This window comes from Heteronotia binoei, chromosome 16 (genome assembly GCF_032191835.1).
Source record: "Heteronotia binoei isolate CCM8104 ecotype False Entrance Well chromosome 16, APGP_CSIRO_Hbin_v1, whole genome shotgun sequence".
Taxonomy (NCBI): domain Eukaryota; kingdom Metazoa; phylum Chordata; class Lepidosauria; order Squamata; family Gekkonidae; genus Heteronotia; species Heteronotia binoei.
Genome location: NC_083238.1, coordinates 32,466,792 through 32,489,192, shown reverse-complemented (window position 1 = coordinate 32,489,192; position 22,401 = coordinate 32,466,792). Strand labels below are relative to the sequence as shown.

The following is a 22,401-nucleotide window of genomic DNA, read 5'->3' as shown; positions in this document are numbered from 1 at the left end:
TTCTCCTGTGTCCTGATTCCTGGGAAACCAAACCTTACAGCAAAGCAACAAAAGAGCTGTATGATCAAAAGGTTTCCAATCACTTTGATCTCAGAGGTAATTTCATTCTTATTCATTTCATATATTTAAGAATGGGCATTTTTGAGGTTTAATCTTGATCACTGCATTTTGCCATTTCACGTTCCTATAAAATACCAGATATATTACTTATTACAGTCACCGTTTGAATCCTGAGAAAAAGAATCCTGAGAAAAAGATGATGTATTCAACCTATTACATACATTGGAAGACACTGCCATATAGAGCTGCAAAGTAAAAAATGAATCCAAATAGCATCATGTCTCCGTCCAACTCATAATTAAATCATGTCGGATGGGGTGTAACCCATAGAACTTGAAACACCACTTCTCATGCCTTCCCAGTAGCCAGGAACTGTGTCTCCTTTGATTTTTTTTCTTTTGCCTCTCAGAGGTTCTCAAAAATTTGGAACTGAGAAGACTACTTTCTAGATTTATTCTGCGTCCCTTTGTTCACTGGCAGGCAAAGATCCTGGCATTTCATTGGGTGCGTATATCCTGCTGTTGTGTGTGAGGTATTAATCCTAACAGCGACATTAGAGAAGAGATAGAATAGGATAAACTCCCCTCCTAAAATGATATGCAGACTAACATTAACAGAACAAAATAACTCCCTTATCTCCAGATTGTGTAGAGATGATATTTTAGTGTGGGTTCCCACTGCAGATCAATGCCAGAGGGTGTTTAGCACAGCCAGGTTTTTGTTGGCAGAGGAAGAATGCTCCAGCTACTGCAAGATCACATCCATCTCCAGAATGTCAGTCCCTCCAGGTATCCCAAACTCACCAAGGAGGCCTGTTTCATTATTTTGTGTGAAGCAAAGCAAGAACAGTCAGAGACTGATTTCCCATTAGCCTTATGCCGCTCTCACTCTCCTCTTCTCAGCAGGGCTCGTGTCAAATTTCACACTATCTGCCCCAGGGCTGCAACTAGCTTCGCCTTTTTCATCGGCAAACAGAAACTGGTTTTTAGAGGATCTTGTTTGCTGCATGAAAGAGGCGAAGCGAGTTGCAGCCCCGGGGTAGATAGTGTGAAATCTGACGGAAGCCCCGCGGAGGAGAGTGAGAGTGGCATGAGGCTAGTGGAAAACCGGTCTTAGTTCCCTGTATAAAGCTGAGTGAAGGGAAACAGAGCAAAGGTTTTGGAAAACAATTCAACAAAATTGTTAATGTGGACCAGCCGCCACAAAGGAGGGAGCATTTGGAGATGTCATTGTATATGCTCAGACTGAAGGAAGAGAAATTACCACACCACATCAGTACTGTAACCCTTCCCTAGCCCCTACACTAACATAAAGCTACTTTGAAAATGTAGGAATGGACACAAACTTTTGATGGGGAGAGTGCCCTAAGTCGACAATCTTGCTGATCCCAAACTGCTGACTACTTAGTTTCAAAGAGGAGGAAATTCACAGGACACAGCTACTCTTCCTCCTGTGGACTCCGACTCCCAGTCTGTGCTGCCATGAGTGAGAAATTTCTTTCCACTCTCCTGCTTTATAACAGAAGAGTAAATTTTTATACCCCACTTTTTTCTACTTTAGGGAGCCCCATAGCGGCTTACAATGTCCTTCCTTTCCCCACAACAGGCACCTTGTGAGGTAGGTGAGGCTGAGAGGGGTCTGAGAGAATTGTGTGTGACTGACGCAAGGTCACCCAGAAGGCTTCATGCGCAGCAGTGGGGAATCAAACCTGGCTCTTCAGATTAGCATTTGCCACTCATAACAACTGTACCACGCTGGCTCCATAACAAGGGGACCACATCTTACACAGGACTGATCAGGGCTGCTAGCTGATCACGGTCCCCCTCCCATATGGGGTTGGATTCTTATTCTGAAATGACCTAGACATGACCCTGACTGTCCCAGAAGCCTCCACGCAGCTGAGGAGACAACATGGCTTCAAGTGCCTTGTTTACCTCTGGCTGCTTGCCTACAACAGCTGCCAAATTTAGGGTGGGGGGGGGAGGGGGAGTGATGAGTCTCCATCCCTGAACATCCCTCCTTCAGCCTGCTCTACTCTTCCTTCCATCCCTTAAATACAAGCATCTGCATTCCTGCTGAATGGAAAATTCCAGAACCGTGGGAATACTTGTGTAATGTTCAAGAGTTGCTTCCCTGTTTTACTGGTGCAACACTGCCAATGCTGAATGATGACTGTTTATTTACTGAAGTTAACTCTTGCTGTATCTCAGTGATTCAAACTGAATGACACCCACATGTATCTCCTGGTATTTACATCACGGTGCATAAAATCTGCAAAATGACAATTGTGTTAGATGTGATGAGTAACATGGGATTTTTCTGTTCCCTGTTTTTTTTTTTTGTCTGATGCAACTGTAAATTATTCAAATCACTTGTTTAGAGATTTAAATAGAACACTGACTGAATCACCGGTTGTTGCTGCAATCTCAGGGCATACAGATGGCGCAATCCTAAACAGATCTACACCTTTTTGAGCCCATTGACGTCTACTGACTTTGAAGGGTGTAACTCTTGCACTGACAGAGCAACCTGTGGAAAACTTGTTAGTATGCATCAGATTATTCTAATGAGGCACATTCCTGAGTTGTCACCACCATGTTAGCCTGTTGTAGCAAAAACAACAGTGTTGTAACAATCAGCAGATATATTACAGCATAACTATTTGGATACAATGCATGTCTTCAGAAGCCTGAGGTGTTATCCTCACTATATGTATTTGTGGGCATGTGTATGCACATATGCTTGAACACATAGGGGAAAAAATGGGACTTAAAGCCATGAAATAGGAGACTTGGAATGTAGCATTCCTAATAGTGACATCCCAGATCATACCTGAGTAATACCTGTTTGGGACCGTCTCTCTCCATATGGGCACCACAGGGCCTTACAGTCTACCAGTCAGCATCTTCTGGTGGCCCCCAGCCCCAGGGACATCCGACTTGCCTCAGCTAGGGCCAGGCGCATGGCGTCCCAGGCAGCCTTGCTGCCCGCTGCCTGCTCTGTGCACTGCCGCCCCCCTGCTCCCCTCCACGACGCCTCCCCTCCCTCCCTGCCTCCCAATTCTGGCAGTGAAGCGGCGACTCCTGGGGCTCTTTCAAGTCTACCCCCCTGCCAATCAGTTGATACGTGGGAAAAGCCACGCCATGGCCGGGGGCTCCTCTGCTGGCCTTTTGGGACTCTCAGCACTTTCAGCGCTGGGGCGACGGCAGGGGTGGAAAGGACAGCGAACCGCTGAAAAAGCGGTGCCCGCCACTGCTGCCCCCTCTCCACTTCCTTCCCGGATTGCGTCGGAGGGAAGTGGGGAGGGAGCAACGGTGGTAGCCGCTGCTTTTTCAGCAGCTTGCTGTCCTTGCCACCGCTGCCACCCTAGCCCTGGCCTCGGCGTGGCTTTTCCCGCCAATCAGCTGATTGGCAGGGGGACAGCCTTGAAAGAGCACTTCACCATTGGTTCCCTGGGCATTAAAAACTGGGTGGGAGGGAGGGAGGGAGAGGCAACTAGGGATTTGCCTAGGGGGCAGGGTGGGGGTGAGGGCCAATTTTGGTGACCCTGCCTTGCCGGTGCCCTAGGCAGATGCCTAGTTTGCCAAGTGGGCAGGCTGGCCCTGAGTAGGGCTTTTTTGGCCCTGGCCCCCACCTGGTAGAATGAGCTTCCATTGGATATCAGGGTCCTGTAGGACTTATTACAGTTCCACAGGGCCTGCAAGGCAGACCTCTTCCACAAGGCTTTTAGTTGAGGCAGCAGGCATCCACTTATAATAGGCCTCCCTTCCAGTGACCTCAGATCTGACCACCCGAGATCCAGTTGGCTGTCTGTTAAGCATCCTGAAGTATTTCCTGATTTTAGGTTTTAGATGTGTTTTAATTTGTTGATTCCTTGTTATTGTTGTGAATTTTTATGATAGAACCCACCCTGAGTCTGCTTGCAGGGAGGTTGGGATACAAATAGAAATTTTTTTAAAATAATATATTCTGTTTTGTAAGTATGCATGCTTATATATTATTAAAAGAAGTCTTACTCTTTGACTGTCTTCCTCTCCTACCCCTCCTTACTTGCAGGCAAATGCTGAAATTAAACCATTTTTATCTCTCAATATTTCTACACAGTTTGTAGCTGATGATGGCTTTACTCAGCTTTAATTTGGCAGTTACTCCTACACTGAAAATATTTCCAAACACAATCTTAATCTCATATATAGCCCGCACGCTAGTTCTTGTATTAAACTTTGCAGCCCAATAGTGTTAAATGGCTGTTCTAATTTCAGAGCCGATTTTCAGCGTGGCATAATGTGTTTTTAAATACCCTTTTGGCTTGTTTTCTGAATCTGCGCTGAGTGTCTCATTGTTTTATCATTCTGAGTCACCTAATCTAATCGATGAGTGCCTCTGCACAGACGATCCTTCATGGGATTTGCAGCTGTTGTTATCAAGCTTCACTTGTGCTCAGAGCCTCTCCTACCATTAGGAACTGTGAGATAGCCCACCTCACAACTAGAGATGCCAACCTCCAGGTGGGACAGAGGGTTCCCCCAGAATTACAACTCCAGACTACAGAGCCAGTTTGGTGTAGTGGTTAAGCGTGCAGACTCTTATCTGGGAGAACCACATATTTGATTCCCCACTCCTCCACTTGAAGCTGCTGGAATGGCCTTGGGTCAGCCATAGCTCTCACAGAGTTGTCCTTGAAAGGGCTGTTAATATATGATAGCCTGCTGTGAAGCATGGTAGATCATGAACTGTCAGAATGACAGGTGTCACATGACAGGAGTCACAGGACTACCCTGGCTGATGCAATAACTAGTAATAACTGGACTTGTCCACAGGAGTCACAATGAGTCAGCAGAATTAGCTGATTGGTGGGCTGTACTATTTAGCCAGCAGAGTGCCAGAATGTTTTTTTCTCTCAATGTGTTTGGATTACTGGCGAAGCATTTTGTTACTCTGGACCGTGTATGTATATATCTTCACTGCTGTAAATATTTTGTATAATACACCGTTTGTTATAAAAGCAACTGGTGTGTTGGCTCTTCATATTAACGTTCCTATTGCTAAGGCAACTTCCTGTTGTGGTCTACCTACACTCTGCACACACTCTTGCCGTCCAGGGCAACTTCTGGGAGACCTCTCTCATCCCCACCCACCTCACAGGGTGAGGAAGTCCTATGAGGAAAGGTTGAAGGAGCTGGGATGTTTAGCCTGGAGAGGAGGTGGCTGAGAGGTGATATGATCACCATCTTCAGGTACTTGAAAGGCTGTCATATAGAGGAGGGTGTGGAATGGAAAGAGAGGCGATCTAACGTGATTTCTTCTTATCACTGCAGCCCCTATACTGTAGTAGGGTTTTTCCAAAGCTCTCCCAACCCTCAGAGAGGTTTGGGGGGACTCACAGTAGGCTGATGTGGGAATGCGAACTTGGGGAGAAGTCTGTTCTGTCTTCTGCCAGCTTGGATCCATCCAATTTTTTTAAAAAAAATAACATTTTCTGCAATAGAACAAAATTTGAGTCCAGTGGCACCTTGAAGACCAACGAAGTTTAATTCTAGATATATGCTTGAAAATTGCCACTGGGCTCAAACTTTGTTCTATTGCATCAGACCAACACTGCTACCCACCAGAATCTATTTTCTGCAATGCTTATCATCAAAAATTCTGTTATGCTAATTAAACAACGCAGGGGTGGCCAACGGTAGCTCTCCAGATTTTTTTTGCCTACAACTCCCATCAGCCCCAGCCTCAATGGCTGGGGCTGATGGGAGTTGTAGGCAAAAAAACATCTGGAGAGCTACCGTTGGCCACCCGTGCATTGTAACATTTTCCTGTCCCCCACAAGAAAGCTAAACTCCCCAAAATCTGAACCTGCATTGTGATTTCAATCCGTTTCAGCTCCCCCCTGCAAAAAAAAAAAATAATACAAAAAAACCCAGCACACACATAGACAGAATGTTTACTCTCAAAGGAGAGACTCAGGATGCTGCCAAAGTTTTTCTATCTGTGTTTTTTGTTTTTTTGTTTTAAATAGAAAAACTTTTTAATCTGGCTATTATTTCCTTTGATTGCTAATATGTTGACCTCTAGTGACATGTGCTGCTCCAGCCTGCTGAACTTTAATGCTGATCAGCGTAAAAAGAACACTATGGTTATTTGAAAAGGCCGGGTGTAATGCATTTCAGATTAACGGTGAAAGAAAAGCTATTCAAGGAGGCAGAGGTTCACTTTACTATAGCACCCTCTATGCTGCTTTTCTTATTATCCGCAGGAGGAAAAAAAATGAAATGAGAATAGCACCTCTTTTAATTTTCTTCCACTATTACCTCTTGATTTGCATTCAGGTCTCCCAGAAGAAATACCTCTGAATTCAGAAGTAGGCTATTTAAGCTGCATGGTGTTTAAAAAATTGCTGGAAGAGGTGAAGGTACCGTATATTATGCAGTTGACCTTACTAAGAAGCTACGTTAACAATTTAGACTTATAATTTTCTCCAGTTACATTTTGTTAAAATATTTCTTTTCCTCCCCCCCCCCCTCCATTTTATTTTTGATAGCAAAACTCATTATCCCTTCTGGGTACCCCTGCAGATTAAAGCCTTCGATTTTCTCCTAACTTGTTTTGTTAAAGATTTTTTAAAATGGCATTAAAATTATATGAAAAGTTATTTTACTCGCTGAGAATTGTCTGCTGCTTTTCCCTTTCAGCAGAGAGAATTAGTTTGTTTTTGTCTTTTAAAAAAATCTCCCTTTCACTGCAAGGACCTAGCAAGAGACTGTAGTAGTCAATGCAGGATTTTATCACAATTAAGAATAAAAATGTGACACTGAATAAAATTTATCTTTGCCTTTCAGTTAATCATACTGGATAATACTAGAATGAACAAGATATGGCATAGCACCTTATTAACTGATGTTTCTTCCAGACATTGGAACTATTGCATACCATAAGACACATATAAAAACTATTGATATCGTAATTGTTGTCTCATGAATGCACCCAGCTGTCTTATACAAGCCTGGTACAAATGACCTCTCAGTGGGCTGGCTCACTGTGTGGAGAGGAAGAGAGGGCATGGGCCCCACTGCCTGCCTCCATGTGATTGCCTGGCTGTCTGTAGAGTGTGATCTTGTGGAGCAAGCAGCCACACACATCCCATCTCTTTGCGATCAGTAGAAGAAGAAGATAGATATTGGATTTATATCCCGCCCTCTGCTCTGAAGAGTCTCAGAGCAGCTCACAGTCTCCTTTACCTTCCTCCCCCACAACAGACACCCTGTGAGGTAGGTGGGGCTGGAGAGGGCTCTCACAGCAGCTGTCCTTTCAAGGACAACCTCTGCCAGGGCTATGGCTGACCCAAGGCCATTCCAGAAGGTGCAAGTGGAGGAGTGGGGAATCAAACCCGGTTCTCCCAGATAAGAGTCCGCACACTTAACCACTACACCAAACTGGCTCTTTCAGTAGTGTTCTGAAAGCAGCACTATTGATCATGTGAAGATGGTGTACACAGAACACTACTTCCTCCACACAGTTGCCCTCTATAGATGACCAAGCAATCATGTAGAGGCAGGGGGAGGAGCCACTGTGTGCACAGCTGTCCTCACTCTCTCCATGTTCAGTAGACATATGCATGGGATGTTTTGTTATGGAATGACCTTGGGTCAGCTGTAACTTTCACAGGAGTTATCCTTGAAAGGGCAGCTTCTGTGAGAGCTCTCTCAACCCCACCCACCTCACAGGGTGTCTGTTGTGGCGGAAGAAGACAAAAGAAGATTGTAAGCCTCACTGAGAATCTGATTCAGAGAGAAGAGTGGGGTATAAATCTACAGTCTTCTTCTTCTACTGGGTTATAAATTCAGGCTGTTGATCCATCAAGATCAGTATCGGCTACTCTAGCTGGCAGCATCTCTCCAGGGTTTCTTCCAGGGACCTTCTGCATGCAGAGCAGATGCTCTGCCACTAAGCCACAGACCCTTCATAAGTCGTTTTATATTTAACTTGCAGTATTCCATGGACTGAACAATTACTCCCGTGTTGTTGCCTTCTGATTTCAACCAGGAAGATTTGTGGCTCTTTATGCATACCCCCAAAAGAAAGGTCAAAACATCAGTGAGCACAGAGTCAACATGTGGTAAACCTTGCCTAAACAATTGTTAATGAAATTTTGATGTGTGTGTCTCATCTGTGAATGTTTTAACCTGTTAAACAGAAACTATTAATTCTGTCCATGGATGACATATAACCACTTTCAAGGGAATTTCACTCTGAAGCTTGCTGATATAGATGGAGAAACTTATCCTCAGCATGTTCTGAAAGAATGTCTGTGGGCTTCAGAGCTTCTTTTGAGATACCTGCTATATGCCATCAATATGAGGACTCCATTCAACGTCATTTCCACTTGCCTGTAATTTCTGCATATTTCCCACTTAAGATGCAGCCTTCTCCTCTCCCCCATATAACCTCTTGCTCATGGACCTAGGCAAAATTATTATTATTATTATTATTATTATTATTATTATTATTATTATTATTATTATTATTATTATTATTTAATGGATCACCCATACTGGTTCACACCAGGCTCTGGGCAGTGTACAACCATTGTTAAAATTACAGAATAGTATAGAATTAAAACAACATACCATGTACAGCAGTTAAAATTATAAAAGGGATAAAATCAGATGGCACCCTCTGGGTTATCTTACAACATCCTGGACTACTGGGGCATCCTGCTAGGGGGTGAGATTACTGGGGATGTCCTGTGTCACGAGCTGGGGCCAGGCCAGGCGAAGTCCAGGGGCAGTCCAAGGTCTGTAACCGGTGAGCAAGAGTGTCCAAGGTGCCAAAGCCAAATCGTTGTCCAGGTATCGTAGGTCAGAGGTTCAGAAGCCGTAGTCAGGGGGTCCAGAAGTCAAGCCAAGGTCAGGAGGTCCAAAGTCAAAAGCCGAAGTGGATGCTAGGACGTCAGGTAGATGACTAGTTGCTTCCACAAAGCCTCCTCCCAAAGCCTACAGCTATATAGCCCTCTGCTGGCTGTTGCCCATTTGGGCTAATTGCTGGCTCAGAGAGGCAGCCAGGATCCTGTTGCAACTCAAGCATCCTTGCTCTTAGAAGGGCCAGAATCCTCTCAAAACTCAGGGCTCAGGGAGCGTCTTGCTTGTGAGCGTGCCGCCCTCCTCCGATCCCTGAGGTCCTGACGGAGGCGGTCACGCACACGCGCCACCCGAGAGGGCGAGGCAGGGGGGCTGGGATCTTCTCCAGCAGGAGGCAGGGGCACTGGTGCAGGTGGCAGGGGCACAGTTTCTGCTGCAGGCTCAACTTCCTCTACAGGGTCCCCAGCACCCATGACACTATCCCCCCCCCCCAGGGCCCCCCTCCGTCGAGGGGCCTGGGAGGTCGGGGTGGTCGTTGTGGAACCGTTGCACCAAGTCTGGGGCATGAAGATTGTCCACGGGCTCCCAAGACCGGTCTTCTGGGCCGTATCCCTCCCAGTCCACAAGGTACTGGAGGCCTCCACGATGGTACCGGGAGTCCAGGATCTGGCGCACCTCGTATTCTTCTTCATCATCCACCAACACTGGTGGTGGTGGCGGTGGAGAAGGAGGCCGAGCTGGGTCAGGGCGTGCAGCTGGAACAAGGAGGGAGCGATGGAACACGGGGTGAATGCGGAGGTGGGGTGGCAACTGGAGCCTGAAGGCGACGGGGTTTATTTGTTCTAAGACAGGGTAGGGTCCAATGAACCGCGCATCCAGCTTGTGAGACCGACCAGGCCGGCGCAGGTAGCGAGTTGAGAGCCACACCTGATCCCCCGGCTGGATTGGGGGGCCTTCCTGCCTCTTCCGGTCCGCAGCTAGTTTATAGGCTTCCTTGGCCCGCTGTAGCTGCTCTCGGAGCAAGTCTTGGCTGGCGCGGAGTTCTTGCAGGTAGGCCTCAACGGCGGGGACATTCGTGGGTGGCAGGATCGCCGGGAAGAACCGAGGGTGGTACCCGTAGGTTGCAGCAAACGGGGTCATTTGGGTGGAGGAATGGACCGCGTTGTTGTATGCAAATTCCGCTAGAGGCAACAGAGTGGTCCAGTCGTCCTGCTGGTAGCAGGTGTAACAGCGGAGATATTGCTCTAGCGTGGCATTGGTGCGCTCTGTCTGACCATCTGTCTGTGGGTGGTAAGCTGAGGACAGGTGCACTCGAGTCCCCAGGCTGGAATGGAGGGCTTGCCAGAACCGAGAGGAGAACTGGGGGCCCCGGTCTGAGATCAGGTGGGCTGGGAGTCCGTGCAGACGAAAGATGTGTTGCAGGTAGAGCTGGGCTGTCTCCTGAGCTGTGGGAAGTTTCGGGCACGGAACGAAGTGGGCCATCTTGGTAAATAGGTCGACGACCACCAAGATGCACGTCTGACCCTTGGATCGTGGAAGTTCCGTGATGAAGTCCATCGAGATGGTATCCCAGGGTCCTGAGGGTGTGGGCAAGGGCTGTAACAACCCCGAGGGTTTGGCTGGGACGTCTTTGGCCCGTCGGCAGACGTCACAGGAGCTGACATAACGGGGCAACATCGGAGCGAACTCGTGGCCACCAGAATTCCCGTGTCAGCAAGTGGGTGGTCTTATGTTGTCCAAAGTGCCCAGCGGGTAACGCGTCGTGGGTCATGCGTAGTACTTCTGCCCGCAAGGGCCCGGGTGGCACATAGAGGCGTTCGTGGTGTAGCAAGAGGCCGCCTCGAGTCGTGAACTCGCCTGTTGAGCCATCTTGGAGTGCCTGGAGGTGTTGCTGGACCCAGGGATCATTGGCCTGGCTAGCACGAATGTCCTCCACGAGTGCTGGTGAAGTGGAGGTGGCTGCAAACACTGAGGGTGGCAGGATGGGAGCAGCAGGCACGGTCTCAGTCGAAGCAGGAGCGTATTCCGGTTTCCGCGAGAGCGCATCGGCTTTCCGGTTCTGGGTATGGGGGATGTAGGTGATCTTGAAGTCAAAGCGGGAGAAGAATAGGGACCACCGGATCTGGCGCTGGTTGAGACGGCGGGTGGTCTGGAGATGCTCCAAGTTCCGGTGGTCGGTGAGCACTTGGACAGGGTGGCGAGCCCCTTCAAGGTAATGTCTCCAAACCTCAAAAGCCACCTTGATCGCGAGCAACTCCCTCTCCCAGATGGTGTAGTTCCTCTCTGCCGCAGTGAGCTGGCGTGAGTAATAGGCGCAGGGCTGGAGTGGCTGGGACGGCTCCTCGCGCTGGGACAGCACTGCTCCCAGGGCCACGTTGGAGGCATCAGCTTCCACCGTAAAGGGAAGCTGGGGGTCGGGGTATCTCAGGAGTGGCCCGGTGGCGAAGCGGGTCTTCAGGGTGGAGAAAGCGTTATCGGCCTCTGGGGACCAGTGGAAAGGTTCTTTGGGGCGGAGTAGTTGAGTCAGGGGTGTTGTCAGAGATGCATAGGCTGGGATGAATTGCCGATAGTAGTTGGCAAAACCAAGGAACCGCTGCAGGTCTTTGCGATTCTGAGGGGCCTGCCAGGTCAGGACCGCTTCCACCTTTTTCGGGTCCATGAGGATTCCCTGTGGTGACACAATGTGACCAAGGAACTCGACGGAGCGCAGGTCAAAGTCGCACTTCTCCAGCTTGGCGTAGAGGCCATGGGCTCGTAGGCGCTGTAGGACCTGGCGGACGTGCTCGGCATGCTGGGCAGGATTGCGGGAGTAAATTAGAATGTCATCCAGGTATATGATCGCGAAGCGGTCGAGCAGGTCCCGGAATACATCATTCATGAACCTCTGGAAGACAGCGGGGGCGTTGGTCAATCCGAAGGGCATCACCAGGTGCTCGTACTGCCCGTATCGGGTCCCAAACGCGGTCTTCCATTCGTCTCCGGGCCGTATGCGCACCAAATTGTACGCTCCGCGGAAGTCCAGCTTGGTGTAGATTTGGGCCCCCTTTAAACGATCCAAGAGTTCAGGGATCAGTGGTAGAGGGTACCGGTCGCGGATGGTGATCTTGTTCAGGGCCCGGTAGTCATTGCACAGCCGGAGCTCCCCGCTTTTCTTCTTCACGAAGAGGACTGGAGCAGACAGGGGAGAAGTTGAGGGTCGGATGAATCCACGCTTCAGGTTCTTGTCCAGGTAGTCTCGCAAAGCTGCCAACTCAGGCTCCGACATTGGGTACAGACGCCCCACCGGGAGTGGTGCCCCAGGTACCAAATCAATGGCACAGTCATAGGGTCGGTGAGGGGGAAGCTGATCTGCTCCTGTCTCTTCAAAGACATCGGCGAAATCTGCATACTTCTGAGGGAGCTGAGGACCACCACTCGGGATGCCGGCTGCTAGAGTGGTGGGAGGAGTCAGATGGGGGCATGGGTCTCGGAAGCGTAGTTCTTGCTGAGCCCAGTCCACGATGGGGTTGTGCAGCTTCAGCCAGGAAAGGCCTAGAATCAGCGGGAAGCGAGGCATGCGGGCGACATCAAACTGCAGCTGTTCTTGGTGCTGCTGGACGTGGAAGGTGATGGGACAGGTCTCCTGAGTGACGGGGCCAGAACGGAGGAGGCGCCCGTCAATAGCCTCCACCAGCGTCGGAATCTCTTTTGGCTGCACTGGGATCTGGTGCTGCTTTACAAAGGCGGCATCTACGAAACAGTGGGCCGCTCCCGAGTCCAGCATGGCATACACGAACAGCCAGCGTCCATCGGGCAGATGGAGTTTGACTGGTAGCAGGAACGGGCCCGGGGTATCAGCCTGTTGTTCGGAGGACCCAGCTAGTTGCCCCAGGCTGGAGGGTCCACTTACGCCTGGGGCTGGCCTTTTGGCGGCGGTGGCAATGTAGGTCTGGGTATTCGATGTTTAGCAGGGCAGCCAGAGGCATAGTGGCCTGCCGTGCCGCAGTAGAGGCACAGGTTCTGCGTGCGGCGTCTGGCCTTTTCTTCTGGAGTCAGGCGGGGTCGAGCAGCTCCAAGCTGCATAGGCTCACCCTCGTCTCTGGTACTAGCTGGGGATGGGAGAGGAGCCAAGTGGCATGGCGCAGGGAGCTGGCGCCCTCGGGTCTTGGCTTGGCGGCGACTTTCCAGGCGGCCATCGATGCGGAGGCAGAGGGTGATAAGTTCCTGGAGCGTGGGGGGCCGCTCCACCCTGGCCAGTTCGTCCAGGACTTCCTCTGCCAACCCCTCGGTAAACTGGTCCATCTGAGCAGCCTCATTCCACGCCAAGTCTTGGGCCAGGAGCTTGAATTCGGTGGCATACTGAGCCACCGAGGACTGGCCTTGTTTCAGGGCCCTGATTTTCCGGTTGGCTGTGGCTGCTTGGACTGGGTTGGAGAAGGCAGCAGACAGGTGGGCCTCAAACCCCTGGTAATCAGACAGTAGGGGAGAGGACCCAACCAGTAGGGGTGTGGCCCACTTGGCCGCCTGCCCCTTTAACAGACTAATGATAAAACACACCTTCGTCTTGTCATTGGGGAAGTCCCGTGCTCTTAGTTCAAAGTACAGCTGACACTGTGCCAGGAACGCAGGAAATTCTTCCACAGCACCCCCAAATCTGTCAGGTGGGGGAACTGGGCACTTGGCTGGAGCACTGGCTGCAGGCTGTTGCTGCAAGTGCACTACTGCCTGTGTCAGCTGCTGTACCTGGGCTTGGAGGGCAGCCAGTAGTCCTGCGGTTCCACTTGCTTCAGCATCCATCCTGTGGAATGGGTGTTTGTGTGGGTGGAAGCAATCTGTCACGAGCTGGGGCCAGGCCAGGCGAAGTCCAGGGGCAGTCCAAGGTCTGTAACCGGTGAGCAAGAGTGTCCAAGGTGCCAAAGCCAAATCGTTGTCCAGGTATCGTAGGTCAGAGGTTCAGAAGCCGTAGTCAGGGGGTCCAGAAGTCAAGCCAAGGTCAGGAGGTCCAAAGTCAAAAGCCGAAGTGGATGCTAGGACGTCAGGTAGATGACTAGTTGCTTCCACAAAGCCTCCTCCCAAAGCCTACAGCTATATAGCCCTCTGCTGGCTGTTGCCCATTTGGGCTAATTGCTGGCTCAGAGAGGCAGCCAGGATCCTGTTGCAACTCAAGCATCCTTGCTCTTAGAAGGGCCAGAATCCTCTCAAAACTCAGGGCTCAGGGAGCGTCTTGCTTGTGAGCGTGCCGCCCTCCTCCGATCCCTGAGGTCCTGACGGAGGCGGTCACGCACACGCGCCACCCGAGAGGGCGAGGCAGGGGGGCTGGGATCTTCTCCAGCAGGAGGCAGGGGCACTGGTGCAGGTGGCAGGGGCACAGTTTCTGCTGCAGGCTCAACTTCCTCTACAGGGTCCCCAGCACCCATGACATCCTGATGGGGGGAATGGGAAAAAAGGTGCCAGCCGGATAATTAACCATCACTGCACTGTAGCTCAAAAACAAATAAAATGGGATATATAGTTCCTAAGGAGGTGGTACCAGTGTCCATTACTGCATCCACACAGCATTAGATATGACAATGCACGGTATCTGTCTTGCATTTCCTAGATATCCCCACTTCACAACACAATACCCACTGATGTGTGGATAAAACCCATGCATGCTGACATGGGTAAAAGGTTTGGAACTATGATCTAAACCACTGTGTACAGATCAACTACCTGTTGCTAAGTAGGATCCTACTATATAATTTTTGCATCATTTAATGCATCATGTTAATATTTATGCTTTGCTTTAGTTCTGTTTTCAGATTTTTGGTTGGTTTCAGATTTCTACAATCCAAATCCTTTTGCATTTACTGGATGCCCCATCTTGTTGAGTGTATTGACATATTCTGTGTAATCTGTCTTGATTCCTAATAAGAAAGGTGGATTATAAATATCTTGACTGAATGACTAGTAACTTGAGTGGTTGGCTTTGAGATTTGATGGAGAGCACTGGATGTGATGTGCGGGAATGAGGCAAAAGGGGGTTTGGATGAGGGATGCTAAATCCTCTCCAATGTTCACTCCTTACTGTGAGGAACCTGTCCCCAACCACCACTTTGCTTTTAGCTCTAATGCTAAAGTCAGCTCCAAAAGCCTGTGGAATCAAGACTGGGAATGTTCTCTATTTCTGACACAGATCCATTGGTCTTCAAATGGAACCTGCCCACACTCTGCTTTAGACATGATTTGAGATTATTTCAAAATTCTTATTCTGTTGTTTTGATCCCTCCGCTTTGATTTTACTCCTGCCTTGTGAAAAGTTTGACCTGACACTTTGATTCCCGATTCTGCTTCCTTGCTGTACAATTCCTTGTGAAGTGTATGCATTCTGCTCAGTATTATTTGTGCATCAATAAATAACATTATTCATATGTATACAAAGCTTAATGATTTGCATTGCACATCTATTGGAAAGATCTGTGTATAATAACCATTTATTTAATTTCGTACCTCACTTTTCTGCATGTAGGTCCAATGTATACAAAACACAAACCAATTGATAAAACTGATGGCAAAAAAAGGGAGAACTAAATCGTTAAAAAGAAAAAAAAGGGGAACATTTGACCATCCCACACTGGGAAATACCCAAGTTCAAAGGTGTATGTGCTGACTAAAGTTAGAAACTCTCTCTGGAATTCATGCTTTCTCTCCTGTTCCCTCTTCTGAGGGAAAGCGCCTACTAACATTCAAGCAAGTGCTTGCAGCAGAACAGATCCAGAGGTTCCAGTGCATTCCTTCAGTGATACAGTTGATCCGTACTATACACTGTCCTTTATGTTCCTAATGCTACAGAAGGGATGCACACGTGTGGAGGGAGAAAACTGTCAAAAAAGCAACACAGTGGCTGTAGTTCACACTCAGGCAGATTATACTGAGGACATGGGCATGATTCAGATGTTGTGAGAAATCACAGTTTAACTGTGGTTAGCTTGTGAAACCAAGCATCACTCAGTGATGGTGTGCCTCAATAAATCCTGGCTCCAGTGTCTTTCCCCCAGCTGAGGCCGGGGTAGCATCTCATCCCCCTGCACTTGGACTCCCAATGACAGATCAAGTCTTGCTGTGCCACCAACTCCCTCATCACCGGTCAGGGCAACAAGAAGTCATGGAGCTGTGCTTCCTTCCTGGTTTTGCACATTAACTCTTCCCTTACACCAGGCACACAAACTTCCATTGCAAATTTAAGTGTACCCCACACATACAAACCAAGAGCCCAAAGTGTCTAACAGGCCTCACCTCCAGGTAAAGCTCACGACTGGCAAATTTATTTCACCCATGTACACATACCCCAACATGCAATCCCCTCTCGTTAACAGAGTAGACTCTTGAAGCAACTACTGCATTCCCAGGGCTTTTTTTGTATCAAGAACTCTTTTGCATATTAGGCCACACATCCCCAATGTAGCCAAATCCTCCTGGAGCTTACAGTAGGCTCTCTACTAAGAGCCCTGTAAGCTCTTGGAGGATTGGCTACATCAGGGGTATGTGGCCTAATATGCAAAGGAGCTCCTGCCAGACCTCGGATTCAGCGGGAGCTCACAGGAGCACAGCTCCTGAACCTTTCTGAGAGTTCCACCTCCTCCTTCCCACCTTGTCCATTGAATAGTTGTCAGCTTGTGTTCAATTGCATCCTATTGATCCTAACCACATTGCCTATATTGTTTATTTGCTTAGAACTAACCCTAGGGCCCTTTGATAGAATGCTAGGTATGCCAAACGAGGGGAGGGAAGAGCAGGGCTCCAGAGGCCATAAACGGCGGGAAGACCAGAGGGAGGCGCCGCCGCTTCCCAGCCGCTGCAAGGACATCGGCCGAAAGGGGGAGGCTGGATGGCCCAGAAAGGGAGATAGCCAGCGTGTGAATCAAACACCTTAGAGAGGGAAAATAACTTTGTTTTGAGAATGATTTAGAGGCCCCTGTCTTTGATGTGCCCCCATAAATGCTAGTGCCTTTTCAATGTATGTTATCACTCTCAAAGACCTTCTGCAGTAGTAACATTGTATTTTCAATAAAAAGAAACTTATTTCAAAAGAAAGAGTTCTATTATTTTGAAGATTCAATGAACCCTGCGCTGACAATAGTAGGTGCAGCTGCATAACAATCCCTGGATGAGCTCCACCACCTATTTTTCTACAAAACGACCCCTGGTTCCTGCTACAAAAAAAGAAGGAAAGCCTTGTGCATTCCTAACCTACCTACTTCTTTCTTGGGGTTTCTTACATTTTTAATTTAAGTAGGGATTTATACCCTGGAATTTAAGTAGGGATTTATACCCTAGATATTGGATGGGGAATTGCCAAGGAAGTCCAGGGCTACCATGCAGAGGCAGGCAATAGCAAACTACCTTTGAATGTCTCCTGCCTTGAAAACCCTACAGGGTAGCCAAATGTTGGCTGTGACTTGACAGCAAAGGGGAAAAAAAGGCTGGATGTTTTTCTTCTTCAAGTACCACCCACCAAATAGTAGGAGCATTCTCACAAGCAAATCCCAACAAGGGAACCAGCAAGACCAAGTGTAAATAAAGTTTTGTGTGAGTATTTCTATAGCAAGTGTCCTACGGAATTAAAAATGGCAAAGGTTATTCCGACACGTCATTTTCCCTATACATGTAAGGAAGGCAAGAGCCAGCAATTCTTGACCTTCAAAAGGGCAGAGGACAGAAAAGGAAAGAGGCTGTTGCCAGGAGGACTAGCAGTTTAAGGCGTGGACACAGAGACTGCCGGGGAAAGGCAAGAGAGGCTTTTATTTTGAGCTATTCTTGCAAGTCATCTTTACAAGTTGAGGATGAGAAGCAGTGCCAGGGCACAAGCCAGAAGTAAACTAGGATGTCCTCCTCTACACATCCCAGGAAACCATTGTTAAGGCTAACTATGGTTGATAAACCAGCTTCAGAGCCTGATCTGAGGTACTTGACCAATCATAGTTAACAGGGTTATCTGAATTCAGATGATCATCTGTCTGCTGAACCCTGGTTTCATGTGATTTTTGATCCCAGACACGTCATTGATTACAACATGATAAAGAATGTGAAACATTCAGCACCCTTCAAAACCCAGTTGTTTCATGTGTCAACATTGCTGCTTCTCATTTAAATTTTTCACTGAAGCTCCCACTGTTAGCAATGGCAGCAAAACACAAAGTTCCAAAGAAGCTTTCAGTGCATTTAAAACACACACACACACACACAAAATTGCTTTAAGAGATGTAAATTGGCCCCATCCTTGAAGGTGGATGTTGACATGAAACCAATGAGAAGAATATCAATTGTCGTAAGTGTTAATTTAAGCTGTTTATTTTGTCATCAACATCTAGCTCCTTCGAGACCATGGGGGGTGGCTTGAGTGGCACAGAGGAGAATACTGTTGTTTCAAAAGCAGCATTAGTTTGATCATTTATAAATTCCTGCACACCAGCTGTGTTCTTCAATTATTCATACCACCACAATTAATACCATTAGGGAGGGAACACAGACATCCTTGGAGATTATCGCTGTAAAGTATCAGATAACGTTTTTTCTTAACCCCTGTTCCGTTTTTTCTGCGCAAAACATAACCCGAAGTTCCTTTTCCAAAAATGCTTCTTCCATTCTAAAATGTGTGTGTGTGTGGTGAACCAAGAGACTCAACTCATCTTCTGTTTTACATTTAAGGAAACCTTTTACAGGCAGACTTCTGATACTCCTTACCACCATCTTGATCAGGCTACTTTATGATTCCAGCAAATTCTGAGGTAATTTCTTCAACCCCTCCTACAATCAGTCAAGATATCCTGATATAACAATTGTCATTCATCAATTTTAGTGTTAATTTAAATCCAAGCTGTGGACTGGATTACACCCTAGTATGTTAAAATCATTTTTTAAAGAGTGACATTAAAAGTCTAAGCTGTCATTTGGGAAGAGACAGTATCCCTCCCTTCAGCTTAGATGGAGTATTCTCCCCTTGTTAATCCCCAGAATTCTCCCTTACATCTGTTTGATACTGAGCACAAGCCTATATTTTGTATTGCGCTGGGTTATTTGTTTTGATTGAGAAAGCAATTTTATTTAATTATTACAGGATGTTCTTTAGATACTTTTGGTGGGTTCATTTCCTTGCTGAAAAGGATTTATAGCCCAGATACTTGCTCATCATAGCAGTAGTGCCACCTTCTTCTTTAGTTTAAACACCTCTGAACCCACGCACATTAATGAAGTTAGTAAGAGAAGAGAGGAAAACTCTGAGCGTTTAAAGCAGAGTTCAGCTGCAGTCCCCATTAGGAAAAAGGCAGTATCTATAGTAATAGATTAACAGAGGTCAAAGTACAAAATAACAGATGGCTCTCATTTTTAATAAAGGAGGGCTAACACATGTCTCTTGGCTGTTATATTTAATAGTGCATTTTATTTACATAAAACATACAACACACTTTTCTCCTGGCTGCAAAATGTACATCAAATTGTACTTCAATTACATGCTAAATAAAAAGTTGATAAAAATTAATTATTATGGCACAACGACAAATACATAAATACATAAAACAAACAACTCCATAACAACGGATGAGCATTAACATTTCTGTAGGCCACCTAACTTCAAAGTGCAAAACGTTTGCCAAAATTAGACCGAGTAAAGAATTAAGAAGTTGCTGATATTGAAAGTTTCATTGTCCAGAAAAAGATTACCCTGAAATTATTTGTGCAGATTGTGCTCTCACTGACAGTGTTTGTGTGTGGGTTTTGTTTTTGCTTCTTCTAATGCCATTTTCTGAAAAACCCTTTCATTTTGTAGTGTTATTTTGTATAGTCCTGTCTAGCAGCTAAAAAAAAAAAATCCCTAAAACAACTGAAATGTAAACAATAGGCACCTCCCATAGAAGAAACTCCCAGAAATCCTGGAGTTTATTTAAGTGGTCATGATGTATTACTGTAGTAAGGCAAATGCATTTAAGAGATGACTTTTAAAAACATCCTATTGCAGGGAAAGGCTTTTACTACTCCCTGAATACTAAAGCCATGGCAATATTTTACTATACCTACCTACTTTATGCCATTAGTTTTTGTTTTTTTGACACCGATGCTCATGTGGACTAAACATGCAAAACCATGGCAGAATACAGCCTTAAATTTGATAACGGAGGAGAGAATACTGCAATTTCTTTTGTTAGTTAAGAGTACCCATCTATACATTCCTTGGAAATGGCAAAAGTTTTAGGTTCATAATTTATCAACTAGTTTACCTTTTTCCTTCCAGACTCTTGTCCCCCCCACCCCCCCTTTTAAAGATTTCTATTATGTACAAGACTTTTTAGTATGTTTCAAAATTAACTAAGTGCATACCACGTGAGGCTCCTCCCAGCTGCGGTGGCGAGTGATCTCATTCATCTCCTCTGTTATTTTTCCACCAGCGGGTACATTTGTGCATCAATTACCTAGGACATTTTGGAATCTGTTGTTGCTTACATTTGTAGTGGCAGTGCAGTAGCAGGGAAGAGGTGGCATTCTTAACAAATGACCTTGGAGTCGAGAAAAAGGGAGGCGTCGTCGTTGGAAACATTTAAGCACGGCGTGGTTCTAGGCGATGCGACATCTGTGATAAAGTCCTCTGATTGTCAATCACACTTAATTGCCGCACGTAACTTCGGACATCCTGATGGTTCTTATTTGCCAGAGATGCATCAGGGCCTAATGAAACAGAAATGACGTGCTGTTGGTATTCTTAGTCAAAAAGAAATCTGCATAGAATAGACAACTCTCTCTTCACCACTAACAAAATCTTATGTTTCTATTTGTTCATATATACTTCATTCACAGTCAGCCTTTCTTGTTCAGAGTTATGGAGGATCACAGAATTAAAAATAAATGCAACATTAACGGTACAAAACATACATCTGACAGTCAATAAAGCTAGATTACGAAATACAGAATATTGTATATTAATATAAAATAATATAATATAGAAACCTGCCCGATTACAAATACAGAATATTACATATTAATATAAAATAATGTAATACAGAAACATGCCCAATTAAAGTAAATAAACTGACTAAATGGTTTTTGTCTTGTTTTAATTAACTTAACTGCAATATTGCCAGTCATGCTTCATGATCCTGGAGAATCTTTAATACATCATTTTAGTAGCTCAGATTATATTTACAATGTCTCCTAAAAAGACCCCAGGGCACTGTGCAGTTGACAGTTGATGTCAAAGGGAATAGACTAGTCAATAGCCCTTGGCATTAGAAGAAGACAGAAATTTTTAGTCATGATAATACAGACATTATGGTACTTACTGAAAGGTTGGCTCCGACAAAATTTCACTGTTCTGACAGTGTTGGAAATCATACGCTAAAAGGAAAATATAATCATAATTAGATAGATATATACAATTGCTCTGCCTTGAATGGCCCAAGCTAGCCTAGTTTTGTCTGACCTTGGAAGCCAAAGAGGCTTGGTCCTGGTTGATATGTGGATGGGAGGCCACCATAGAAGTTAAGGATTACTGTGTAAGTAAGTAAGTAAGTAAGTAAAATTTTATTTATATCCCGCCCTCCCCCGCCAAGCAGGCTCAGGGCGGCTGTGCAGAAGCAGGCAATGACACACACACACACACAAGAAACATATCCAGGGCTTTTTTTGAATAGAAACACCGAGGAACACAGTTCCGGCTGGGTTGGTGGCAGGGTGTGTGGCTTGATATGCAAATGAGCTCCTGCTGGGCTTTTTCTACCAAAAAAGCCCCGTGTGAAACAATGGTGACATCAGGGGGTGTGGCCTAATATGTAAATTAGTTCCTGCTGGGCTTTTTCTACAAAAATAGCCCTGAACATATCTAACAAAATAAACAACTAAATTTTAATACCACATAAACATAAATAAAAAACACATCTACCAAAAGATATTCTACAGGGCAGAATTTCCAATATTCCTTGATATTCAAAGATTTCAGGTTTTCACAGGTGGTAACATCATTAGGGTTTGTAGAATCTTTCGGGATCAAGTGCCGTGTTCTACTGGAGAAAGTTTTCCTTCCAGACGTTTCGTTCTCAGCTGCGGAGAACATCCTCAGTGGCGTTGCAGCCGGAGCAGGCGCTCAGACCTTCTTGGCTCAGCAGCAGTTCAAGTCATGTGCCCATTACGCAGTGGATGCCCTCTTTGGGGCTTTTCAGCAGCAGGTTTTTGTTCCTGATTAACTTCTTGGCTTCTTCAGCTTTCTCCGTCCCTTACATGCAGTATTGTTTGCGGGTCATTGCTTTCCCAGTTGTAACTTTTTCCATTATTTTTTCCCCAGATCATTTTTGCGAAGTCAACGAGCTTAGAACTCTGAAGAGGGCTGCCTTCAGCTTGCTATGGACTCACCTGCATACATGCACAGCTATCCAAATTCAGACTGTACGCAGCCTAGAATAGTGGCAACAGGCCAACACATTATCTGCTAATCCGCTACTAGACCGGGCTTCAAAACGTTATCAATATTCATGTATACCAT

At 46.6% G+C, this 22,401-nt stretch overlaps 1 protein-coding gene across 1 annotated transcript in view; it reads right to left on the bottom strand.

Annotated features, from left to right (window-relative positions):
* Positions 1-19,289: 19,289 nt before the first annotated feature.
* RAPGEF4 (Rap guanine nucleotide exchange factor 4) overlaps positions 19,290-22,401 on the bottom strand; it is a 252,831-nt gene continuing 249,719 nt past the window's right edge. Inside the window, exons 30-31 of the mRNA XM_060257080.1 lie at positions 21,206-21,260; positions 19,290-20,594 (exon numbers count right to left, since the gene is read on the bottom strand). Of these exons, the coding sequence (XP_060113063.1) occupies positions 20,467-20,594; positions 21,206-21,260 (183 nt within the window). The 3' untranslated portion in view covers positions 19,290-20,466. The remainder of the gene's footprint in view (positions 20,595-21,205; positions 21,261-22,401) is intronic.